We start from the raw sequence: 23,129 nt of genomic DNA, 5'->3' as shown, positions 1-23,129 counted from the left end.
AACACCCCTTACTTCAAAGATAACTCAGAAAATATTTCAACAGTAAATAATTCCTTAAAATGTTCCTTCAAACCTCCAAGAGACTTAACACCTTTAAACAAAATCACATCAGTTTAAAGGCTTCACTATTCGAAGTTTAAATCACCCAAATGATCCAGAGATGGTCTTTTATGGCAGAGATCCAGCTCACTGCAAAACACAGGCACACACCCAGCTCTTTTCCTCCAAACTGCAAAACTAAACTGCAAAATGGCTGACCTGACCTCAGCTCCACCCACTCTCTGACATCACTGTTTTCTTAAAGGTACATTGCTTAAACATCCATGTCTTAAAGATACTCTCACATGACACTACTGAAGAATTATTTTTTTGTGTTTTATTTATACTGAGAAGCTTCACCAAGCTCAGGTACAGAACAAGTTATATTCAGCAGAATAATCATTCAGACATTCAACAGAGTAGGTTGGAGTTCTTGTTGACAGAAACTGGCAACAGTGTTGTTGCCACCCGATATGTGATTGTCATATGGTATTGGTAGGAAAGGGACATTGGGGGATTTTTGATTTTCTAACTCTTTCTGGCAATCAGTTGTACAAAGTTATCATTAGTGCTACTAAATATGCTTAGGGGAGGAGGCCTATCCAAAAGCCATTGTTGGAACAACTGAAAAAACCCCCGCTTACTTCATTATTCTTTTTCATTTCTATGTTTGTCTGTTTTCCTTCTTAATGCCATTGTCACAATCAGAAAGATAAAGAACCAGTTAGAAGTTGACTAATTCCCTCACAGTTAGTCATTTCCTATTTCCTATCTAGTTTCTGACTCGGTTTGTATACTGCTCATGTGCCACACCAGCAAACAATACCACACAAAAAGACAAAGCAGTTAGTTTATTGCCTATCCCATTAACTGTTCTCAGTGAGAACAAATTGCTACAACGTGTAATTTACCACTCAAATACTTTCATGAGATATCAATGTACTTGCTTGGGAGAGAACCTTACTGGCATTGCTTTGGCATAAAAATGTTTTGCGAATCCAGCCAGTGTTCCTGTTACCTTATGAAGAGTACTACTGAGCCATTACACAGTTTCCGAATAATCTATCTATATCCATACAATCTCTACAGTGCAGCAGGAGGCCATTCAGCCCATCAGGTCTGCAATGACCCTCCAAAAGAGCATCCTACCTAGGCCCACTCCCCCGCACTATCCCCATAACCCCGTAACTCCACCTAACCTGAACACCATTGGACATTCAGGGGCAATTTAGCATGGCCAATCCACCTAACCTGCGCATCTTTTGACTGTGGGAGGAAACCAGAGCACCAAGAGGAAACCCACGCAGACACGGGAAGAATGTGCAAACTCCACACAGACGGTCACCCAAGGCCGGAATCGAACCTGGTCCCTGCCGCTGCGATGCAGTAGTGCTAACCACTGTGTCACCATGCCCTGAGCAAAAATCATATGCAATTACTAGTATTAACTAGTATTATTCTATGATTGCATTTCGATTGGAGGGTTATCCCAGCAGAGAGGCATTGGTCATTCGGACATCGTGATGAAAGAGACCCCATTTATACTTATTCCATTAAGCTGAATTTTCAATGAGCTGAAATCTGTTGTTGACAACTGATGCCACGTTACTGATTTTTGACTGAATTGCCAATTTCTCACAGTTGTGACCTTTTTCTGCAACTTTTAAAGAACATACTTATTATTAGACAACAATATGGTGTTGGGAAAGAGTTTGTTTTTGAAAGCATGGTTTCAGAAAATGGGGGAGATGTTTTACAGGGTTCTGATCATCGACCTCAGGGAAAAAAGAGGATAAATGGCCATTTCTAACTGTTTCTGTTGTTCGTTCAGATAGTCACCCGGAGTTCCAGTGGGCGATGGAGGGAACCCCTGCGGAAATTACAGGCATATATGGTTTGCTCAATGTTCTGAAAGTGGCAGATGTCATGAGTCAGATTAATGTTAACGTGCTGTGGTTGTGTTTCAAACTCTTGACAGTAATACTCATCATTTATACCAAAATCATGGATGCAGCAAGCTCAATAATCTAAATGGAAAGCAAGGTGTTAATTATACCACTGCAATTACTTCAGCATTGGTGTATTTCTAATCAGCGACAACTGTAATTCAGAAAATAAATTTGCTAGACTTTTAGCTCCAGATGGAGAAGCAAATTCCCATTAAACAGACATTTATGATGCACACTTTTTAAAATCAATTTCCAAGATACCTGAACTTGCTGTGATTAAATACCTATAGAGACTGGGGCTGGTTTAGCACAGTGGGCTAAACAGCTGGTTTGTAATGCAGAACAAGGCAGCGGCGCGGGTTCAATTCCCGTACCGGCCTCCCCGAACAGGCGCCGGAATGTGGCGACCAGGGGCTTTTCACAGTAATTTCACTGAAGCCTACTTGTGACAATAAGCGATTATTATTATTAGAAGATGATACTCTGTGAGCGAAATGTCTGTGAGTAAGTCAATAGAGAATTTCTGAGTAATTCTGGGTTTATTTAATTCTTACCAATTGAAAAATTCAATTTTAATTCTTTCCAGTCAGATTTCCAGGGATGAGAACATACATCGATCCGGATACTTATGAAGACCCATCTCAAGCAGTGCACGAATTTGCAAAAGAAATAGATCCTTCCAGAATTCGCATAGAGAGAGTAATTGGAGCAGGTAAAAAAAATAGTAGAAAATGCCAGAGAATCCTTTCTGCTGGTAGAATTGTTTTGGTTTGGCCTGTCTCTTTAAAAGTTGAAGCCTTTTGAGGTACTTGTTCTGCAAGTGATCCTTTCAAACCATTTTACTTAGCACTTAACTGGTTTCACCAAACAAGTCTTTGAACCTGCATTGTGGGTCTAATAGGTCCGAGCCATTAAAGTGTTCAGTAGAAAATCCCCTCTCTGCTATTTGGTGAACTCATTAACTAATTTTCTACTTTAGACAACGACTTTCATGTGCCTGAAGGTGTTAGCCCAAAGCATAATTTCAAACTAGTTTTACGTCTTTTGATTTTCTATTTTTTAAAACAATTATTTTAATTGCATTGTTGAGATCCATCCACCATGACAACTATTGAGAAAATAACCCATAGAGTTAGAACATAAAGGTTTCAGGAATGGGATAAAGACCAAATCTTCTTTTTCTTCTTTTATATACATCTGCTTTCCCACACTATCTGACAGTTTCTTTTCACTCTGGAATAAACCTTTGGAACTTTGGAATGAAACCCACTTCATTGGCCTTCCCTGGCAATTTATTCCACAATTCTATTGCTACTAGAGTGACAGGTTCCACCTGACTTCCCTCCTTCAGATTGAATTGTCTCATCAGTAATTTATAGAATCGCTACAGTGCAGAAGGAAGCCCATTGAGTCTGGACCGACCATCTGAAAGAGCTCTTTTCTTAGGCCCACTCCCCCGTCCTATCCTCGTAAACCCTGCCCATTGATCATTGTCAATCCACCTAACATGCGCATCTTTGGACTGTGGGAGGAAACTGGAGCACCCGGAGGAAACTCACACAGACATGGGAAGAAGATGCAAACTCCACACAGTCACCCAAGGCCAGAAGACATGGGAAGAACACGCAAACTCCACACAGTCACCCAAGGCCAGAATCAAACCTGAGTCCCTGGTGCTGTGAGGCAGCCGTGCTAACCACCATGCCTCTCTGGTGTTTCAATAAATTGCTATTTTGTGTCACCAACCACCAGCCATCTGGTTACAAATTTTTGTATCGCTCTATGAATTTTTTTAAAATTTAGAGCACCCAATTAATTTTTTTTCCAATTAAGGAGCAATTTAGCATGGCCAATCCACCTAACCAGCACATCTTTGGGTTGTGGGGGTGAAACCCACGCAGACATGGGGTGAATATGCAAACTCCACATGGACACTGATCCAGGGCCAGGATTCGAATCCGGGTCCTCAGCACCGTAGTCCCAGTGCTAACCACTGCGCCACGCTCTTTTAATTTTGCTTTCCATTTGGAAGTTGAGTAGAAAAGTACTTAAGACCATGGCTGTACCTTAAAGCTTCCAAAGCTTAGCACTGTGTTTCATATAGAAAAGATTACCTCATGGCACTGTTCTAAAAGAGCAGGGGATGTTCTGGCCAGTAGTTATCGCTCAATCAACATCTCAAAATATGTTACAACAATGGCAACACTTCAAAAAAATATTTAATTGATTGTAAAGCACTTTGAGATGTCCAGTATTTGTGGAAACTGCTGCATAAACGCAGGTCTTCTTTTGTTACAGAATTGTTTATACACATGTAATCTATTACTGTGAAAGTGCAGGATTTTATAGTGGTATCTTGGGACACGGTTTTCACACCGCGTTGGCCTGGTGCTGATCTCGTTGCTCTTGGTTCATCGCAGGTGAGGTCAAAATCATGCTTTGTGCGCGCTGGTCGCCAAACCACGTGCATGTCAGTCGACCTGAGGCGCCCGGCACGATCTGGATCAGGCCCTCGCTATGCGTGATCGAGACAATCATATTTAAATTAGGCTAATTGAAATATGCGCGGCCTGTTTGAGGCCACATTCTCCCAGCTCGCGGGAGTCACCAGCTGCACTGACAAGGCCTCAATGGGCTCTGATTAGTACTGGTCCCCACAAGCGGATACCAGGCTTGATGGCCACACCAGGGGTCTGGGAGGCCGTTGGAGCCCCCCAGATCGTCGAGGACAGGGCAGGATAGCACCCTGGCACTGCCCCTGGCACTGTCAGGGTACCAGGTTGGCACTTCCAGGGTGTCGCAGCATTGCCTGGGTGCCATGGCCTGAGGGGGCCATGCCCATGGGCAGCACAGTAGCATAGTGGTTAGCACAATTGCTTCACAGCTCAAGGGTCCCAGGTTCGATTCCCGGCTTGGGTCACTGTCTGTGAGGAGTCTGCACGTTCTCCCTGTGTGTGCGTGGGTTACCTCTGGGTGCTCCGGTTTCCTCCCATAGTCCAAAGATGTGCAGGTTAGGTGGATTGGCCATGCTAAATTGCCCTTAGTGTCCAAAATTGCCCTTAGTGTTGGATGGGGTTACTGGGTTACGGGGCTAGGGTGGAGATGTGGGCCTGGGTAGGGTGCTCTTTCCAAGAGCCGGTGCAGACTCGATGGGCCGCATGGCCTCCTTCTGCACTGTAAATTCTATGAAAGGGGGGGGGGGGGTGAAGGGGGGTATGAAGTAACTTCATAAAGATTGATGGGGCACCATGAAAAAGGGGGCTTTCAGTGACCCCATTGCGGGGTGTGCTCATTGTGGGGGTGAGGGGGGTAATGCTCAAGTCTGCAGGGGGTGGCATTGTCTGTGGGTGGCGGCTGTGGGGGATCCTTAAGCTCAATTAGATTTGGGGGCACCCTTTCAAAGGGGGACCCTGATTTCTGAAGAGCCGGGCTGACCGGCGAGTTCAGTTCCCCACTGCTGAAATAATTTTGAAGTGTGGACTGGACTGGGGAAAAAATTCCCAAGCCGAAAAAATGACTTCAGTGCGGCTGAATCCCAGCCTGGATTGCACCCAAATAGCTGGCAGGAAACACCCTGCCGAAAGCACCCAAAATGACAGTCATTCTTTGGGTGAATCGCACCCATGGAATCCTGCAGAGAAGAAACAAGCCATTTGGTTCACCATGCCTGTGTCAGTTCTTTGAAAGAGCATTAAGTACACCCCTTAGTGCTTCACAGTTTCAAGATATCATTCAGCTTTGTTAACCTTTCGCTAATTCTCCTGTCCAGAAGGTCTGCTACCTCACAATTTGGAAAGAAACTTTCAAAGAAAATTCTGCATCAATAAAACAAAATTTTGATTGCAGTGAACTCGATGCTTTAAATTAATCTCAATGTTTTTCATATGTTTAGTTATCAGTTGAGCTTTGCTCTTGTAATTTATGAGATAATCAGACTGCATTAAGTTAGTCCTTATTTTATCTGTGTTGGCAGCCACGGCGGAACCTTAGGGGCCCATCGCAGCAGAAGCGGGGCAGTAAAATTCAGCGAGCCATTCAAACGTCCATTGGCTTTTGCAGGACCAGATTGGGAGACATTTGTAAAAATCAAAATGAACTTAGTTCCTTCAGTGAGTCTAAGATGCATGTCACTGTCCAAGGGGGCTGGATATCTCAGTCGACACAATGGTTAACATGTGGTTCAGAATAACCCCAATAACTTAGGTTTGATTCCTATTCTGGCTGAGGCAGACTTCAGACCCGCATCTTTGCCCTGTCCTGAGAGTGGAAGGCAATGGCAAATCTGACAAAAACTACCAAGAAAACAGTTCAGGTTGAGGCATCAGTAGACAATGAGCCATTGACTCATCTTTGGGATGAGCACACATCGCATCCCTCTACAGGAAATGTGCTGCTTCAATCTGAAGGGAAGATAAAGATGGATAAAGTATATTGGAATACAGCTGAGCAAATTGAAGTTTTAAATTATGGAATTAATCAGGAAAAGTAAGGACAGTTTAAAACAAGCTGATACAACAGACTTTTTGAGACTGTGAAATCACCTTATTGGGCATGATTTCACGGCCTCGTCATGCTCGACTTGGTGCCGTGATGAAGCTGCTGAATATCGCGAGAAGTCTCTCACGAGATTCGCGTCATTTGAGATGTCTCGTGAGACTCAGCCGACCTCATGAGACGTTGCAATCTGGATCTTGTCCAGTGCCATTAGGCTCATTTAAATATGCATACGCTGGATTGTCTGGGCTCGCGGGGACTAACGGCCCTCCAGCGAGGCCTCGACCCGGGCACCGTTTAGTACTGGTCCACACAAACATGGACCAAGCCGACGGCACCTGGGGTGGGGGGGGGGGGGACGTACCCAGGCTATTGGAGACCCCGGGGTGGCAGGGTGTCACCCTGGCTGTACCTATGGCACCTGGGTGTCTTAGCACTGCCACCCTGGCACTGCCAATGCGCCTGGGTGGCACTGCCAGGCTGGCAGGTACTGTCACAGTGCCAGTGTGACAATGCCAAGGTGCCCGGGTGACACTGCCAAGGGTCATGGCCTGAAGGGTGGAGGAGGGGTGCAGGGTCCGATGTCTGCTTCAGTCAGAATAGTGTAGCCACCTGGGTTGGCCACTTCCCGACTTAAAATGGAGATCCGCAAAGAATGCAGGGAAATTCAGCCAACACAGGCAAAAACTAGCAGGTGCAAAGATTCCTGTATATTAAAACTTGCAGAAACCCAGACAGCACTGAAACCAACAGCCATCTGCATATTAATGAGCGATCCCCGGGAACAATTGAAACATTTAAGGTAAATAAGGCCAAGCCAGACTCCTCGGCGCCAGCAGGAGCCAAGACAAAGGAAGGCCAATGGACACTCAGGAACCGCCCAGCGATCAGGGAACGGCTCCAGTATTAGAGAAATCAATCCAAGTGATCGGAACGTAGTCCAATCACTTGGAACCAGATACGGGGTCCGCCCCGAACGGCGCAAAGCCCCTGGGGACTATAAAGTAGAGCCCCCAAGTTCAATTTGTCCTTCTTGGCAGGGTCACTCAGCAGCGCGAAACAACCCTTGACAGTGACCTGCCTAGCTGCCGCATCAACCAAGTAAGTCTCCAGTCAACACACGCTACGAGATAGGCGCTCCTAGCTACCAGTCCATACCAGCTTTGAATCCTGCAGACTCAGAATCGAACAAAAGGCCATTTGTTCCCCTGACCTGGTGGGCCAGTCCCAAAGCTAAGTATAGGCCTTTTAGTGTTAGAGATAGTCTAGTAAGTAGAGTTTTATGCATGAGTAGTGATTGACTGTGTATAATAAATGTGTTTTGATTTGAATCTTACTAATTAGTGTGTCGAGTTATTGATCAGTACTTGAACTTGAACCTCGTGGCGGTATCATAAAGATATCTGGCGACTCTCGAGCAAAGGTTATAGAAACAGAGCAAATTAAGTAAATTCACAACGAGCGACAAATTAAGAGCCAACCAAAAGTTAGCAACAATAGGAATCAAACCTAAGTTATTGGGGTTATTCTGAACTACATGGTAACCATTGTGTCGACTGAGATATCCAGCCCCCTTGGACAGTGACGTGCATCTTAGACTCACTGAAGGAACTAAGTTCATTTTGATTCTTACAAATGTCTCCCAACCTGGGCCTGCTGAAGCCAGTGGACTTTTGAATGGCTCGCCGAATTTTACTGCCCCGTCTCTGCTGCGACGGGCCCCTAAGGTTCCGCCCATGGATGCCATCACAGATAAAATAAGAACTAACTTAATGCAGTCTGATTATCTCATAAATTATAAGAGCAAAGCTCAATTGATAACTAAACAAATCTGGAGCCGTGGCACATTAACTCTTTTTGCTCACTTACTATTATTTATGCTGTCTATGAAAATGTCCATTCAGCTCATGGGGCAATAAAGCAAAGGTTGCCCGATATTTTAGTGCTGACATTATAACTTTTCCTGTCTTAAAATGCTGCAGCATGAATTCAAAGCTCCAATCTTACATATTGAGTAGATTTGTGTGGATTCAAAGATGTTCTCAATTAATTTTGTTTTGCTGCTTAATGACAAAATCCATAGAATCCCAGAAGGAGGCCATTTGGCCCATTGTGTCTGCACCAACCCTCCGAAAGAAGCACCTGAACCCAGATTCACTCCCTCACCCTATCTCCATACTCCCACCCTAATAATCTGCACATCACTGGACACTAAGGTGCAATGTAGCATGGCTAATCCACTTCACCATCTACATCTTTGGACAGTGGGAGGAAACCGGAGGAAACCCACGCAGACACGGGAAGAATGTGCAAACTCCAGTCAGAAAATCACCCAAGGCCAGAATTAAACTTGGTCCCTAGCACTGTGAGGTAGCAGTGCTAACCACTGTGCTGCCATTTGCCCATTGGTATGTGTTGCTGTATATCTAGTTGTGCAAAAGAGGCATTAAATTTGATTTAAATTTTGAAACTGTAGCTTATCCAAAACTGTTCTTTTAATTGTTCACAAAGTGCCAGGTAAAGTATACAAAAGCTCATTAAGAACTCTGGGCGCGATTCTCCACTCCCGCGCCGGTTGGGAGAATCGCCTGGGCCGCCAAAATTTCCCAGGACGCCGGTCCGACGCCCTCCCGCGATTCTTCCAAGCGACGGGAACGGCCCGGTCGAGTTTCGCGGGCCGCAGGCCGGAGAATCGCCGGAGACACCCAAAATGGCGATTCTCCGGCACCCCCCCGCTATTCTCAGGCCCAGATGGGCCGAGCGGCCAGGCCAAAACGGCGGGTTCCCCCCGGCGCCGTCCACACCTGGTCGCTGCCGTCGTGAGCGGTGCGTTAACGCTGGGGGGGCGGCCTGCGGGGGGTCGAAGAGGAGTCCTGCACCGGGGGGTACCTCAAATGTGGGGTGGCCCGCGATCGGTGCCCACCGATCGTCGGGCCGTCCTCTCTGAAGGAGGACCTCCTTCCTTCTGCGGCCCCGCAAGATCCGTCAGACATCTTCTTGCGGGGCGGACTTAGAGAGGACGGCAACCACGCATGCGCGGGTTGGTGCCGGCCAACCCGTGCATGCGCGGATGACGCCCGTTATGCGGCGCCGGCCGTGTCATCTATACAGCGCCGCCTTTACGCGGGCGACAAGGCCTGGCGCGTGTAGATGACACGACCCCGATCCTGGCCCATTGTCAGGGCCTGAATCGGTCTCGGCGCGTGTAAATGATGCGACCTGAATCGGTCGGGATCGGGGCCGTTTCGCGCCGTCGTGAACCTCGACGGCGTTCACGACGGCGCGGCCACTTTTGCGCGGGAGTGGAGAATCCCGCCCCCTGTTTTCCCAGAAGCTAAAACTCAGATATGTTTTGGAAAAATGATTGCCAACACCAAATGGGAGAATAATTTGAGAACATTATACCTTGTCAAAATTAATCTTTGTTGTTGAAAATTAATTGACAGTTGGTTAATTCTATTTTAATTTAATAAAATAATGTGTTAATTCATACAGACATTGTAACAGAATCCAATTGAAATCTGGAATACTTTCAAATTAAACATAATTAATAAATTGTACAAATATATGCCAGCTGCATAGCACGTGTAACCACCCACAATTTATTTTGCATCAGGAAGATTTATAAATTATTATGTTCAGCCATTAAGATAAAATCTGGAATCAGGTGCAATTTATTCTCACGATCATTTCTTATTCTGATCTGACCAAATATCTTGCTTGGTACCTAGAAATTGCAGTCAGTGGAGATCATTGTGTGAACATTCAGCATATTAATATGGCCTTCCTCAATGAGTTCTCAATGAGTGGTTGGTGACAATTGCAATTCGGCAGCTCACTTTCCCCAGTTCTTTCCTGTGCTTTTGAGCTGGCAAGCGGGACTCCTGCAGGGACGTCAAAGGTCCTTTATTCTATGTGCAGGTCAAGCCCAGCAATATCAGGAGAGAAATTGTGGGTCAATATACCCCACAGATAAGTTTTGAAATTTTTATTTAAGTTTCCCTGTAGGCATGAGTAACAGGAATGCCCCTCCAGCCCTCATAAAAAAGCCATGGATCTTCCTTGCTGATGTTACCACTTAGTCCGGCCCTGTCTTCTCTACTCATGGTCACCTCCAGCTCCCCCATCCAGGCATGACAGAGGACCCTCTCCCCTTCAATTTATGACCAAGGACTACTCTCCTGGGGGCCTCGTTACAGCCTCCTGCCAGTAGCTCCTGCTTTTGTCTGCTGGGCAGATAGTGGATTTGGAAAAATAAATCCAGCAATCCTGGTGACCCTTGGAACATTATTTCAAATTAGACTTGACCACTGAGATCAGCCTGGCATTCACGCTCCTCCCTGCCATGTTACATGTTTGGGGGCTCATCTTTGCCCCCTCTCACCCTCAATTAAAATGAGCGGCGCGATTCATCCAAATGAAGGGCACGATTCAACGAAAGAAATTCTCAAGTTCATTTTGGCCGGGTTTGGCAGGGTGTTTCCTGCCAGCTTTTTGGGTGAGATCCACACCGGTATTCACCCACACTTAGGGCATAATCTACTGACCATATTTCACCTGAAAGGCAGCGCAAACGGCTCTCACCTGCCGGAAGATCCCTCTTCCGGGATCTACACGACCCGCTATGCCTCGCGAGGTCTAATGCGACCACGCAAGACGTCGTGATGTGAATCCCATTCATTGTGGGCGGATCACGTTTTAGAAAATCTGCATAGTGGAGCAAGATAGCTTGTCTCCCTTTAATATGCACTCCCACGATCGAACCAAGGCTTTGGAATCTCACCCCTTTGCCTTGGAGATATCGGGTGAGCTCCATTCAGTGCTGGTCCCCATTTGGAACGGCACTCAGGGTCTACCATGGGATTGGAGGCCCTCACTTGCTTGCCCTCTGGCAGAGTGGCACCCTGGCAATGCTGGTGTCACCTGGGCACCTTGGCACTGCCAAGCTGACACCCTGGCAGTGCCACATTGATGCCAGTCTGGCACTGCCGACATGCCCAAGTGGCACTGTTAACTGGCAGGGTACTGCCAGAGTGTCAGGTTGACAGTGCCAAGGTGCTAAACTGGCATTTTATATGCGACAGGGATCAGGTCCATGGCACGTGCAGCAGATATGGAGGGCCCAAGGACCCTCTCATATGTGAGTTGGGGCTTTGAGGGGTTTGAGGGTCGTATCGAGGCCCCAACCTTGGCAGTGCCACCTGGCATCCAGGCACCCCAATACTGCTACCCAACAGTGCTCCTGCCAGCCTTGCAGTGCCAAAGTGCCCAGGTGCCAGAGGGAGAGCCAAGGGCCACCCTGCCCTGTCTCCAGCCACACAGGGCCCTCCAATGGCCTGGGTGCCGTTACACCTAATCCACCTTTGTGTGAACCAGTACTTAACAGCGCCCGGTCCAGGCCTCACTGGGGAGGCCGTTAGTTCCCAGGTGCCGGGAGAATCCGTTTAGCTCATTTAAACATGTATATCTGGATCTTGCCCGCGGTGGGCTTAGATCACAATGCCTCATGAGGTTCAGTTCAATCCCGCAAGACGTTTCAAACATCATGTAGCTCGCGAGATTCATCACGTCACCAAGTCAGCCGCAACATGACTGGCAAATCGCGCCCGAGGTCAATTTGCCCACTAAGTTTAAAGAGTTCAAAGATTCTGATGAAATAATGGCCAGAATTCAAATAAATGCATCAAAATACAAACAAAATGCAAACAAAAACAATTATATTTTTGTGCTCGGTTTTCATTTTAAAAGCTATTTATGTAATGGTTTTCACATCTGACCATTTACTGATTGAAAACTAGTGACAATATTGGAGGCCAGAGCTTCTCCTGCTACTTAAATAATGGAGTTCATCATGAAATGGATTCCTTGCACACTTCAACACTGAGGGATGTTTAGAAGAAATGCAATTGTTGGAAAGCAATAGGAATCTATCATAAATTGCATTAGTAGGTTTAGCACACTGGGCTAAATAGCTGGCTTGTGATGCAGAACAAGGCAGCAGCACGGGTTCAATTCCCGTAGTAGCCTCCCCGAACAGGCGCCGGAATGTGGCGACTAGGGGCTTTTCACAGTAACTTCATTGAAGCCTACTTGTGACAATGAGTGATTATTATGATTAAAAATACCAATATTCGAAAACATGATTACACAGCATGTTTATTACATTTTGCAATATTTGCAGGCCATTTTATGCTGCAAGAAGATTCCTTTGGCTTCATTGAGAATAACTCAGCGTGTCTTTCCAGCTCTTGCTTCCTTGGGTCCTTTATAAAATGGTCGCACACACATCCTTGTCACTGGGCTGGTCGAGCCCAGATTTACTAATATTAATTATTTTTAATTTTGTTCTGTGATTTTTTTACAGTATATTTTAGTTATTTTTAAGTTGGTTCCAACTACTTTTTTAAGACCATGTGAAACAATGGGCCATAACACCCTGGCTCCCCAGCGTAAGATTTAGGGGGTACCCCAAAAAAGCACTGGGGAATCCCTCTTAGAAGTTCCCAGGTAAGGGCTTACCTCCCTGGACGATTGCTGGATGACTGTGCTGGGAACCATGGACAAAGCTATTTAAATTGCCAACGTCAGATGGTTCTGTCAGTTTTACACACTCTCGCTGAGATTCCATCTGTTCACACTGGTGGGATCTACCAGTCCAGCTGATGATGGATCCCTGCCATAGGTTTCCTGGCGGCATGTGGTAAATTCAATGGGAAATCCCATTGACAGAGGAGGATCCAGAAGATCCCACCATCAGCTAGTGGCAAGCCACCTCTTGCCACGAAGAAGAATCTCACTGAGAGGGCGGGAGGAGAGCGGCTAATCAAGTTGTGCGGCAGAGACGGAGGAGAGCAGTGAATCCAGTGTGCAACAGCACGGGAGGAGAGCGGTGAATCCAGTGTGCAGCAACATGGGAGGAGAACGGTGAATCCAGTGTGCAGCAGCACAAGGAGAGCGGTGAATCCAGTGTGCAGCAGCACGGGAGGAGAGCGGTGAATCCAGTGTGCAGCAACATGGGAGGAGAACTGTGAATCCAGTGTGCAGCAACATGGGAGGAGAACTGTGAATCCAGTGTGCAGTGGCACAGGAGGAGAGCAGTGAATCCAGTGTGCAGAAGCACAAGAGGAGAATGGCTAATCCAGTTTGCAGCAGTGTTGGACGAGAGTGGTGAATCCAGTGTGAAGCCGCCCGGGAGGAGGGCAGTGAGTCCAGTGTGCAGCATCACAGGAGGAGAGCGGTGAATCCAGTGTGCAGCAGCACGGGAGGAGAGCGGTAAATCCAGTGTGCAGCAGCACAGGAGGAGAGCGATGAATCCAGTGTGCAACAGCACAGGAGGAGAGCGGTGAATCCAGTGTGCAGCAGTACAGGCGGATATTGTGAATCCAGTGTGAGTAGCACAGGAGGAGAGCGGTGAATCCAGTGTGAAGGAGAGCGGTGAATTCAGTGTGCAGCAGCACAGGAGGAGAGCGGTGAATCCAGTGTGAAGGAGAGCGGTGAATCCAGTGTGAAACAGCACAACAGGAGAGTAGTCAATCCAGTGTGCAGCAGCACAGGAGGATGCGTTGAATCCACTGTGGAGGAGAGTGGTGAATCCAGTGTGCAGTAGCACTGGAGGAGAGCGGTGAATCCAGTGTACAGCAGCACGGGGGAACAACGGTGAATCCAGTGTGCAGCAGTACAGGCGGGGATCGTGAATCCAGTGTGCAGTAGCACAGGAGGAGAGCGGTGAATCCAGTGTGCAACAGCACAGGAGGAGAGCGGTGAATCCAGTGTGCAGTAACATCGGAGGAGAGCAGTGAATCCAGTGTGCAGCAGCACATGAGGAGAGTGTTGAATCCAGTGTGCAGTAACATCGGAGGAGAGCAGTGAATCCAGTGTGCAGCAGCACAGGAGGAGAGCGGCGAATCCAGTGTGCAGTATCATCGGAGGAGAGCAGTGAATCCCGTGTTCAGTAGCACAGGAGGAGAGTAGTGAATCCAATGTCCAGCAGCACAGGAAGAGTGGTGAATCCAGTGGACAGCAGCATGGCAGGTGAGCATTGAATCCAGTATGCAGAAGCACAGGAGGAGAGCAGTGAATCCAGTGTGCAGCAGCACAAGTGGAGAACACCTTTACACGGGCGACAAGGCCTGGCGCGTGTAGATGACGCGGCCTGGATCCTAGCCCATTGTCAGGGCCTGAATCGGTCGGGATCGGGGCCGTTTCGCGCCATCGTTAACCTCGACGGCGTTCACGACGGCGCGGCCACTTCGGCGTGGGAGTGGAGAATCACGCCCCCAGTTTGCAGCAGTGTGGGAGGAGAGCAGTGAATCCAGTGTGCAGTAGCACAGGAGGAGAGTGGTGAATCCAGTGTCCAGCAGGACAGGAGGAGAGCAGTGAATCCCGTGTGCAGCAGCACGGGTGAAGAGCGGTGAATCCTGCGACGGAAACATAAACAATGCCATTGGCAAATCAACACTGAGGCACTCAAAGACCTTGATAAGAGAGCCCTATTCAACTATCTCCTAATTTCCAACCGGACGCCTCACAGTGACCCAAAGACGCAAATTGTCCATAATGCCTGGTCTGCCTTCAAGGCCTCCATGATCTGCACCTGCGAAGAGACGCTTGGTCACTTGATCAAGAAACACCAAGGCTGGTCCGATGAGAACAACCAGGAGATCAAGGGATTGATAAGCCATGTGTAGGGCATTTCGGAACCTGAAACAGGTAATAAATCAATTCGACAGATGGTTGAAGGCTGAGGTCCAGTAAAAATAGCTCATGGCCTAAACAACAGATGGTGCGTGGAGAAAGCGCAGGCAATACAGCAGTTATCCAACAACCATGATGCATTAAGCTTCTTTTGCACAGTCAAGACCACCTACAGCCTAAGCACTCAAGGCTCCAATCCTTGTTGGCCAAGAACGGAGAGGAGTAAACATCAGCCACAGGGAAGGTCATCACAAGAATCCTCCTGAATCACGTTCTCCCTTTGGCTGAAGAGCTCCTCCCACAGTCGCAATGGTGATGCAGTCTACGAAGGGTCACAACGTACGTGATCTTCACCACATGGCAACTCCAAGAGAAATGCAGCGAACAGCACCAATCCTTACACAGCCGTTTTTTGACCTCACGAAGGCCATCAACACTGTCAACTGTGAGGGATTATGGAACATCCTCCTTCATTTCGGCTACTGCTACAAAGTTTATCACCATCCTCTGCTTTTCTGCAATGACATGCAAGCCATGATACTGACCAATGGATCCACTACAGACCCAATTCACTGGCTTGATTTTCCACCCCCCTGCAGCGTGGTTTCCAGCAGCAGAGGCAGCCCACTGTTTGCCGGTGGCGGGATCTTCAAGTCTGCCGCTGTCAACTGAATATCCCATTGTTCACATCCTTCACCGCTGGGGAACCCGCAACAAGGGTGCTGCCATCAGCAGGATAGGAAGATCCAGCCAGTTGGACCAGCTGGAAATCCTGCCCATGTTTGGACTGGGGTCAAGCAAGGCTGCGTCATCGCACCAACAGTCTTCTCTATCTTCCTTGCTGCATCTCACTCTGAGCTGGAGCGGAACTACAGAACAAACAGGAATCTGTTCAACCTCCACCTTCTGCAGGCCAGATCCAAGGTCATCCCAACCTCTATCATTGAACTACAGTATGCAGATGATGCTTACATCTATGCGCACTTGAAAGCTGAGCTACAACCTATCATCAACACCTGCACTGAGGCATATGAGAGCAAGAGCTTTACACTAAACATCTGTAAGATAAAGATCTTCTACCAATCTGCCTCCGCCACACCACACTGCCCCCCAATTATCAATGACAAGGCCTTGGACAACGTGGACCACTTTCCCTACCTTAAGAGCCTACTGTCAACAAGGACAGGCATCGACGATGAGGTTCAACACCGTCTTCAGTGTGCCAGCTGGGCCTTCAGTTGCCTGAAGAAGAAAGTGTTTGACGACCAGACCTCAAACCGAGCATCAAGCTCATGGTCTACAGATTATTAGTTATACCTGCCTTCCTATATGGCTCAGAGAAGTGGACTATGTACAGCAGGCCCCTCAAAACTCTGAAGAAGTACGATCAGCGCTACCTCCGCATGATCCTGCAGATCCATTGACAAGATAGTCACACCAACATTAATGTTCTCGCTCAGGCCAACACCCCCAGGATCGAAACATTGAGCGCGCTCAATCAGCTTCGCTGGGCAGGCCACCTCGTCCACATAGCTAACACAAGACTCCCAAAACAAGCGCTTTACTCGGAGCTTTGACATGGCAAGCAAACCCCAGAAGGCCAGAGGAAATACTTCAAAGCTTCCTTGAAAAAGTGCACCAACTGACACCTGGGAATCCCTACCATAAACCTGAGCGAAGTGGAGAAAAAGCATCTACAAAGGAACTGAACACCCAGGGTGGGATTCTCGTTAGCCGATGCTGAAATGGGGCGGAGAATCGGGTCCAACGCCAAAATTGCGGCAGGCGGTGATTTGATGCCCAATCACAATGCTCCCGCACCTAGACAGCGGTGTCAATGCGTTCCGGAGCACATGTACAGTACACACCGTTTGCATATCATTAGCGGGCCAGACCTGGTATTCTCTGGGGCCTCTGCGATTCTCCACCTCTGACGGCCAAGTTCCCGACGCCGTGGTTCATTTGTGCTGTTAAAAATCGGGAAACCGGCGTGGCGGCTGCTGAGGGAGAGAGAGCGCGTAAAGAAGGTGTCCAACATCGCCATGTATGCTAACAGTTGTGACGCTGGCGGGAGGTTCCACCAGGGTTGGGGGAGGTTGTGGGGGGTGGCCAGGAGGTGGCCTGTGGGGTCGGGGTTGACGGGCATGGAACACCATTGCCACAGCTGGCAAGGCAGCCATGCATCTGCGCACACTGCTAACAGCCCACTTTGAACCTAGTGCCATGGCTCGTATAGGTGGACACCCCCCTGGGTGCCCTCTGACCACAGCCGACCCATCAGCTGTATAGGTGCACTCCATCACAACCAGTGCCATCTTGTTGGCTGGGAAAAGTGTGTGTGGGGAGTGTAATATGTATGTGCGGCTGCAGCTTATCAGCCTTCAGAGTGTCAATCAAGGACCCGGTGAATCCAGCATCATTTTTCATTGGAATCGATTGTGTTCCACGCGACACCGGTGCTAGCCCCGCAACGATAGCGAAATCGGTCCAGGTGCGGCGCCAGTTTTTCTGTCGTAAAATTCCACAGATTCTGTGTCGGTGTCAACACTTTGTCTCAGAAACGTAGAATCCCGTCCCTCAAGTTTCATCGCCAAGATCACACTGTTAAGAAACCCACTGATGTTAAATGCAAGAGTATCCCAAATCCCAGAAGGGTAATTTGGAACATCGATTCTAAATGGGGTATATTTTCAATTTGGTCTACTGTGAGAAAAGATATGCAAAATCAGGAAGAAATACTAAGGGCAACACGGTAGCATGGTGGTCAGCACAATTGCTTCACAGCTCCAGGGTCCCAGGTTCGATTCCCGGCTTGGTTCACTGTCTGTGCGGAGTCTGCACGTTCTCCCCGTGTGTGCGTGGGTTTCCTCCGGGTGCTCCGGTTTCCTCCCACAGTCCAAAGATGTGCAGGTTAGGTAGATTGGCCATGCTAAATTGCCCTTAGTGTTCAAAATTGCCCTCAGTGTTGGGTGGGGTTACTGGGTTATGGGGATAGGGCGGAGATGTGGGCTTGGGTAGGGTGCTCTTTCAAAGAGCCGGTGCAGACTCGATGGGCCGAATGGCCTCCTTCTGCACTGTAAATTCTATGAAATAGCCCAGTCATTTTGTGATAAATTAATAAAGAATATTTATTAACCTAAAAGAAATTCACATGACAAGAAGGACTCTAGGGATATAGGCAATTAGGGATGGACAATAAATGCTGGCCCAGCCAACGATGCCCACTTCCCATGAACGCATTTTTAAAAAATGTACGTGCTTTTGGCGCCAAATCACGGAGCAGAGTGGCTTTTATTTTCCTGCTGCTGGCAAGCAAGGCAAGTGAACAGTGAAGAAGGATCATTTTCTTAAAAGTAAGAGACATCCAGAGACTCAAATAAGCAGTGTACCTACTCGACAGTATCTCACAACAGAATCTGTTAGAGAGAGCTGTTCAGAAGAGTCCAGGGCAGTCCAGGATCAAACTGGGGTCCTCACGCCATGAGACAACAGTGCTAACCACTGCACCACCATGCCACCCTAGCTATGGTTTTGTCAATTGTGCCAATGCAAATAAGGATGCAAAGCCCATGTGTGTTAAATGCAAGAAAGTACTGGCAAATGAGAGGATGAGTTTCATATCCTGAAAGAGAAATGGTTGGTGAAAAATTCCTTTTGAGGTTGAGAACTCAGAGTCAGTTATTAACATACAGCTGACTCCAAATTAAATGACTCTGCTGTTGGACCTGACACAGCAGGGTGGTGGGTAGATGGGATGGGATGAAGGTGGTTGGTTTGGTCCTCATTATGGTTGAGGAATGCCTCCAGTTAGAACCTTTAGTCCCATGTTTTTCTTTTGTAGTTTTGTTACCTTGGGCCTGTAGAATCCTGCTTGCCTCCTATATAGGTGTGGACAGGCCATGTATCCGAGAGAAGACTGGGTTCCTTTTGATTCTTCTTTGTAGTTGGCACCTCTGCTGCGGTTGAAGTAGGGGACATTTGCAATGGTGCATTACTGGTATGGTTGGTTAATCATTGATTTGGCTGTGTGGGTAGTGGGTCGCTTCATGGGTGGGGTCAAAATATGGGAGGGGCATTTGGCTCCCATTCTACGTTCAGTTTCCTTGCCTTTGTGGAAGAAGAAATGGATCATGGAGCCAGGTGACTATATCCTGACATCATGTTATCCTGAGATCCCTTGCTCTTGGGAATACCTTTTTATCCTGTCATTGTCGGAATGAGAGAGACTCCAACCACAGTGGTTTCAATCTAGACCAGCCATTTGAATATTTATTGGTTTTCTGTGTTCAGGTATGTAGAATGATGATCATTCTGTATTGTGTTGATTTTGGGAGATTTGATGCATCAGGTGATCATATGTAAAATATCCTCTTCAAACAAATGCTTTCCCGAATTCTTATGTGTTTCTTTTTGTCATTTTTGGGGATGGAGAATCATTGACTAGCTCCCTGAAAAGGTACAGGCAGTTCTTTATCTGAGAAAAGGCCATTATAATGTGCTACTTTTGCCTCTGATGTGATTGGAGTTGGGAGACGTGTGTCATGGTGTGTGCCCGAACATGGCGCGAAAATCTTTTCCTATATCAAAATATTACACTGCCTGTATATCGCACTGAGCTGGAGACACAGTTTTGTTCCTGCTGGATCCTTGATGTGCTGAATTGTCAGGTAGTTGAGGGTGACTATATACACTGCGTATGACCCTGTGTCAAAATTCAATCCAACTGGTATTGTGTGTTCAAAGAGCTGGGGAGGATATTCAGCGTGGTCTTGGAATTTGATCCTTTCTTCTTGGGTTTTCGCTGCATGTGAAGGGGTTTACCATATTTTCATGGCTTTGTACACTTTTCCCTCATTCTCCAGTTTGTTCATTCATCATTTATCCTGGTCTAAATGGGAACATCAGGTGCTGGATTCTCCAATCGGCGGCAGCGAAATCATGTTCAGCCGCAGAATCAAAGTTCCCGACCAAATCAGGGCGGTGCCGCTTTTGCGATGCTCTGACCCTCCAAAGCGGCGTACTCGGAGACCCGCCCCCGATGCTTCACCCCCGACCGGCCGGGTTCCCGACGGTGCGGGACACGTGTGGTCTCATCCGTCGGGAACTCGACGTAGTGGCTGCGGACTCATCCCAGAGCCGCCACAGTCGGGGAGGGGCGATCCGCAGACAGAGGGGGACTTCATCAAGGGCTGGGGGCACTGAGGGGGGGATGGTCCGTGGCGCGTGAGCCGGCCAAAGAGGGGGACTATTCCACAGGCCGGGTCCGCGAGCAGCTGCCGCCATGTTGCACGGCGCGGCCGCTGCAGTCCGCCGCCGTGCACATGCGCGGCCATGGACCCGTCAATTCTCCGGGCCATATCGGCAGCTAGAGCCGGGTGCTCTAGCTGCCTTCCTGCTAGCCCTCAGAAAAACGGGGAATCGGTGCTCGTTGTACCCCATTTTATCTGCCGTAAAAGGCCACCGTTCCCACGCTGCCGTGCGGACATAGCCCCAGAACCCATTGAGGGCAGCACGGTAGCATGGTGGTTAGCACAATTGCTTCACAGCACCAGGGTCCCAGGTTCGATTCCGGCTTGGGTCACTGTCTGTGCGGAGTCTGCACATCCTCCCCGTGTGTGCGTGGGTTTCCTCCGGGTGCTCCGGTTTCCTCCCACAGTCCAAAGATGTGCAGGTTAGGTGGATTGGCCATGATAAATTGCCCTTAGTGTCCAAAATTGCCCTTCGTGTTGGGTGGGGTTATTGGGTTATGGGGATCGGGTGGAGGTGTTGACCTTGGGTAGGGTGCTCTTTCCAAGAGCCGGTGCAGTCTCGATGGGCCGAATGGCCTCCTTCTGCACTGTAAATTCTGTGTCTATGTTAATAATTGGGTGGAATCAATTTTACTGCCTTTTTCTGTATTTTTGTATGTTGAAGCATTTATATTGTACTTGTACTAATCCTGAAGCTTTGTTGTGTTATCTGCAAAGCTGGAAAGCATAATAAAAATATATATTAAAAAAAATCTTGGGCTGGATTCTCCGCCAGCGGGATGCTCCGTTTTGCCAGCAGTCCAGGGGTTTCCCGACGGCGTGGCGCAGCCCCACAATGGGAAACCCCATTGTCCGGCCGGTGTAACGGAGCACCCCGCCGCCTGGGTGAAACCGAAACGTGGGGCGGAGAATCCAGCCCCTTGTCAGGTTACCACATACAGAATATAGGTCTTTTTTTTTCAATTATTTCACCATTTATTTTCATGGCCACAAGTAGTGTTTTTTCAAAATTAGTGTGACATTCAGTGTGGTCCATGTCATCAAGAGTCTGGTCAAAACTCCCTCAATGTATCTTGTACAAAGAGATGTTCATTTCATCAGTTTCAGCTAGATTTCATCTCAAGTCCCTGAAGAGGAAGATATTGGATGGAATTCGGCCAGAAAATGACTAAGGGATGAATTCTCCACTGGCCGCAGCCTGTTGCGGTTTCCTGATCCAGCAGAGAATCGAGCGTCTTGTTCCGATGCACCGGTCCCCCGCCGACGGTGGCAGCGAGCTACACGCCCCATCTCAGCGGGAAGATGCAAATTAGTTATTTGCATCCATTTGCATTTGATTAACAGGCTGGAAGCCTGATTTTCCAGCCCCCTGTGATGCTCCAAGTCTCTCAGCCAGGAATTGATGCAGGTAATTTCAAGTGTCGCCCTAACGTGGTGAACCTCACAGTGGGTCAACGGGGTCAGTGCATAACCGAGGTGCCCGCAATGCCCATCGGCATGCCCCCCTCCCCCCACAATGCAAATGCTGCTCCCCGCCCGACCACCCACCAGCACCCCTATCAGACCCCTAACAGAGACCTACAGCAGTGATCCCCTCATCAGATATTCCCATTAGATCCCCAACAGAGACCCCCAACAGAGACTTCTGATTGAATGCTTAAGAGCAGTTCAGACAGTAGGGTGAAAAAGCATTGCATTTTCACTTAACCTTTCCCAACATCTGCTGCCTTAGTCAAAAGTGTTTAAAGCTGCATCTGTTACAAGTGCCAGACTCTTCCCCAAAATACCACTCCACTTCAAATGGCTTGAAATCCCTTGACAGCCTTTGAAATACAAATCTTCCATTCAGTTTCAAACAGCAATACATTTCATTAGCCAGTCATTGACAGTTTTATTTTATTGCAGACACAGCTGCTTGGCGGATTATTTGTTGATCTTTCCCTTCATGCTTTAATGCATCTCCATTACGCTGCTTTGATGCTAACCACAATGTTTATAATCCATCCCTCAGTATCATTTCAGGTGAGAAAATCGGTGCGAATCGTGTTGGCAGTTCCAAATAGAATTGCATCTTAATCTTCTTGCACTAATCACTTTTTTGAAGTGGACCATGAGTTGTAGCTCCACTGAGAGAGGCAGGACCAAAGACCTGGGTTCAATTCCTACCTCGGGTTACTGTCTGTGTGGAGTTTGCACTTTCTCCCCTGTCCGCATGGGTTTCCTCCGGGTGCTCTGGTTTCCTCCCACAGTCCAAACATGTGCAGGTTAGGTGGGTTGGCCATTATCAATTTCCCCTTAGTGTCCAATGGTTAAGGTGAGGTTGCAAGGATAGAGCGAGGTCATGAGACTAGGTAGGATGCTCTTTCAGAGACCAAATGGCCTCCTTCTGCACTGTGAAGGTTCTATGACTCTACACAAGCCAGCAACAGGTGAGCAACACCCTGCCATGGGGTCGGCAAATGCCCCCCCTTCATGCCCCACCCCCTACCATGTCCTGCCCCCTTTCAGCCACTGCCCCCTTAGCAGTGCCAACCTGGCAGTGACATTGGCACTGCCCTGCCCTGCCCTCCACTACCTGGGGGCTTTAATGTCCTCCGAGCCCCCAGCCCCTCTCCCCCCCCCCCCCCCCCCCCCGTCTCTGGCATGGTTATCATGTCTGGTCTCTGGTGCTGGAGTCCGGTAATGTTACCCATTGGCTTCACAA

At 48.2% G+C, this 23,129-nt stretch overlaps 1 protein-coding gene across 2 annotated transcripts in view; it reads left to right on the top strand.

Moving 5' to 3' along the window:
• epha6 (eph receptor A6) overlaps nucleotides 1-23,129 on the top strand; it is a 1,197,965-nt gene that overhangs the window by 1,064,089 nt on the left and 110,747 nt on the right. For both annotated transcript variants that reach the window (XM_072513912.1, XM_072513911.1), the window contains one exon: nucleotides 2,575-2,700. In XM_072513912.1, coding sequence (XP_072370013.1) covers nucleotides 2,575-2,700 — 126 coding nt within the window. The remainder of the gene's footprint in view (nucleotides 1-2,574; nucleotides 2,701-23,129) is intronic.

This window comes from Scyliorhinus torazame, chromosome 8 (assembly GCF_047496885.1).
Source record: "Scyliorhinus torazame isolate Kashiwa2021f chromosome 8, sScyTor2.1, whole genome shotgun sequence".
Taxonomy (NCBI): Eukaryota; Metazoa; Chordata; class Chondrichthyes; order Carcharhiniformes; family Scyliorhinidae; genus Scyliorhinus; species Scyliorhinus torazame.
This window is presented reverse-complemented; position numbering and strand designations above follow the sequence as displayed.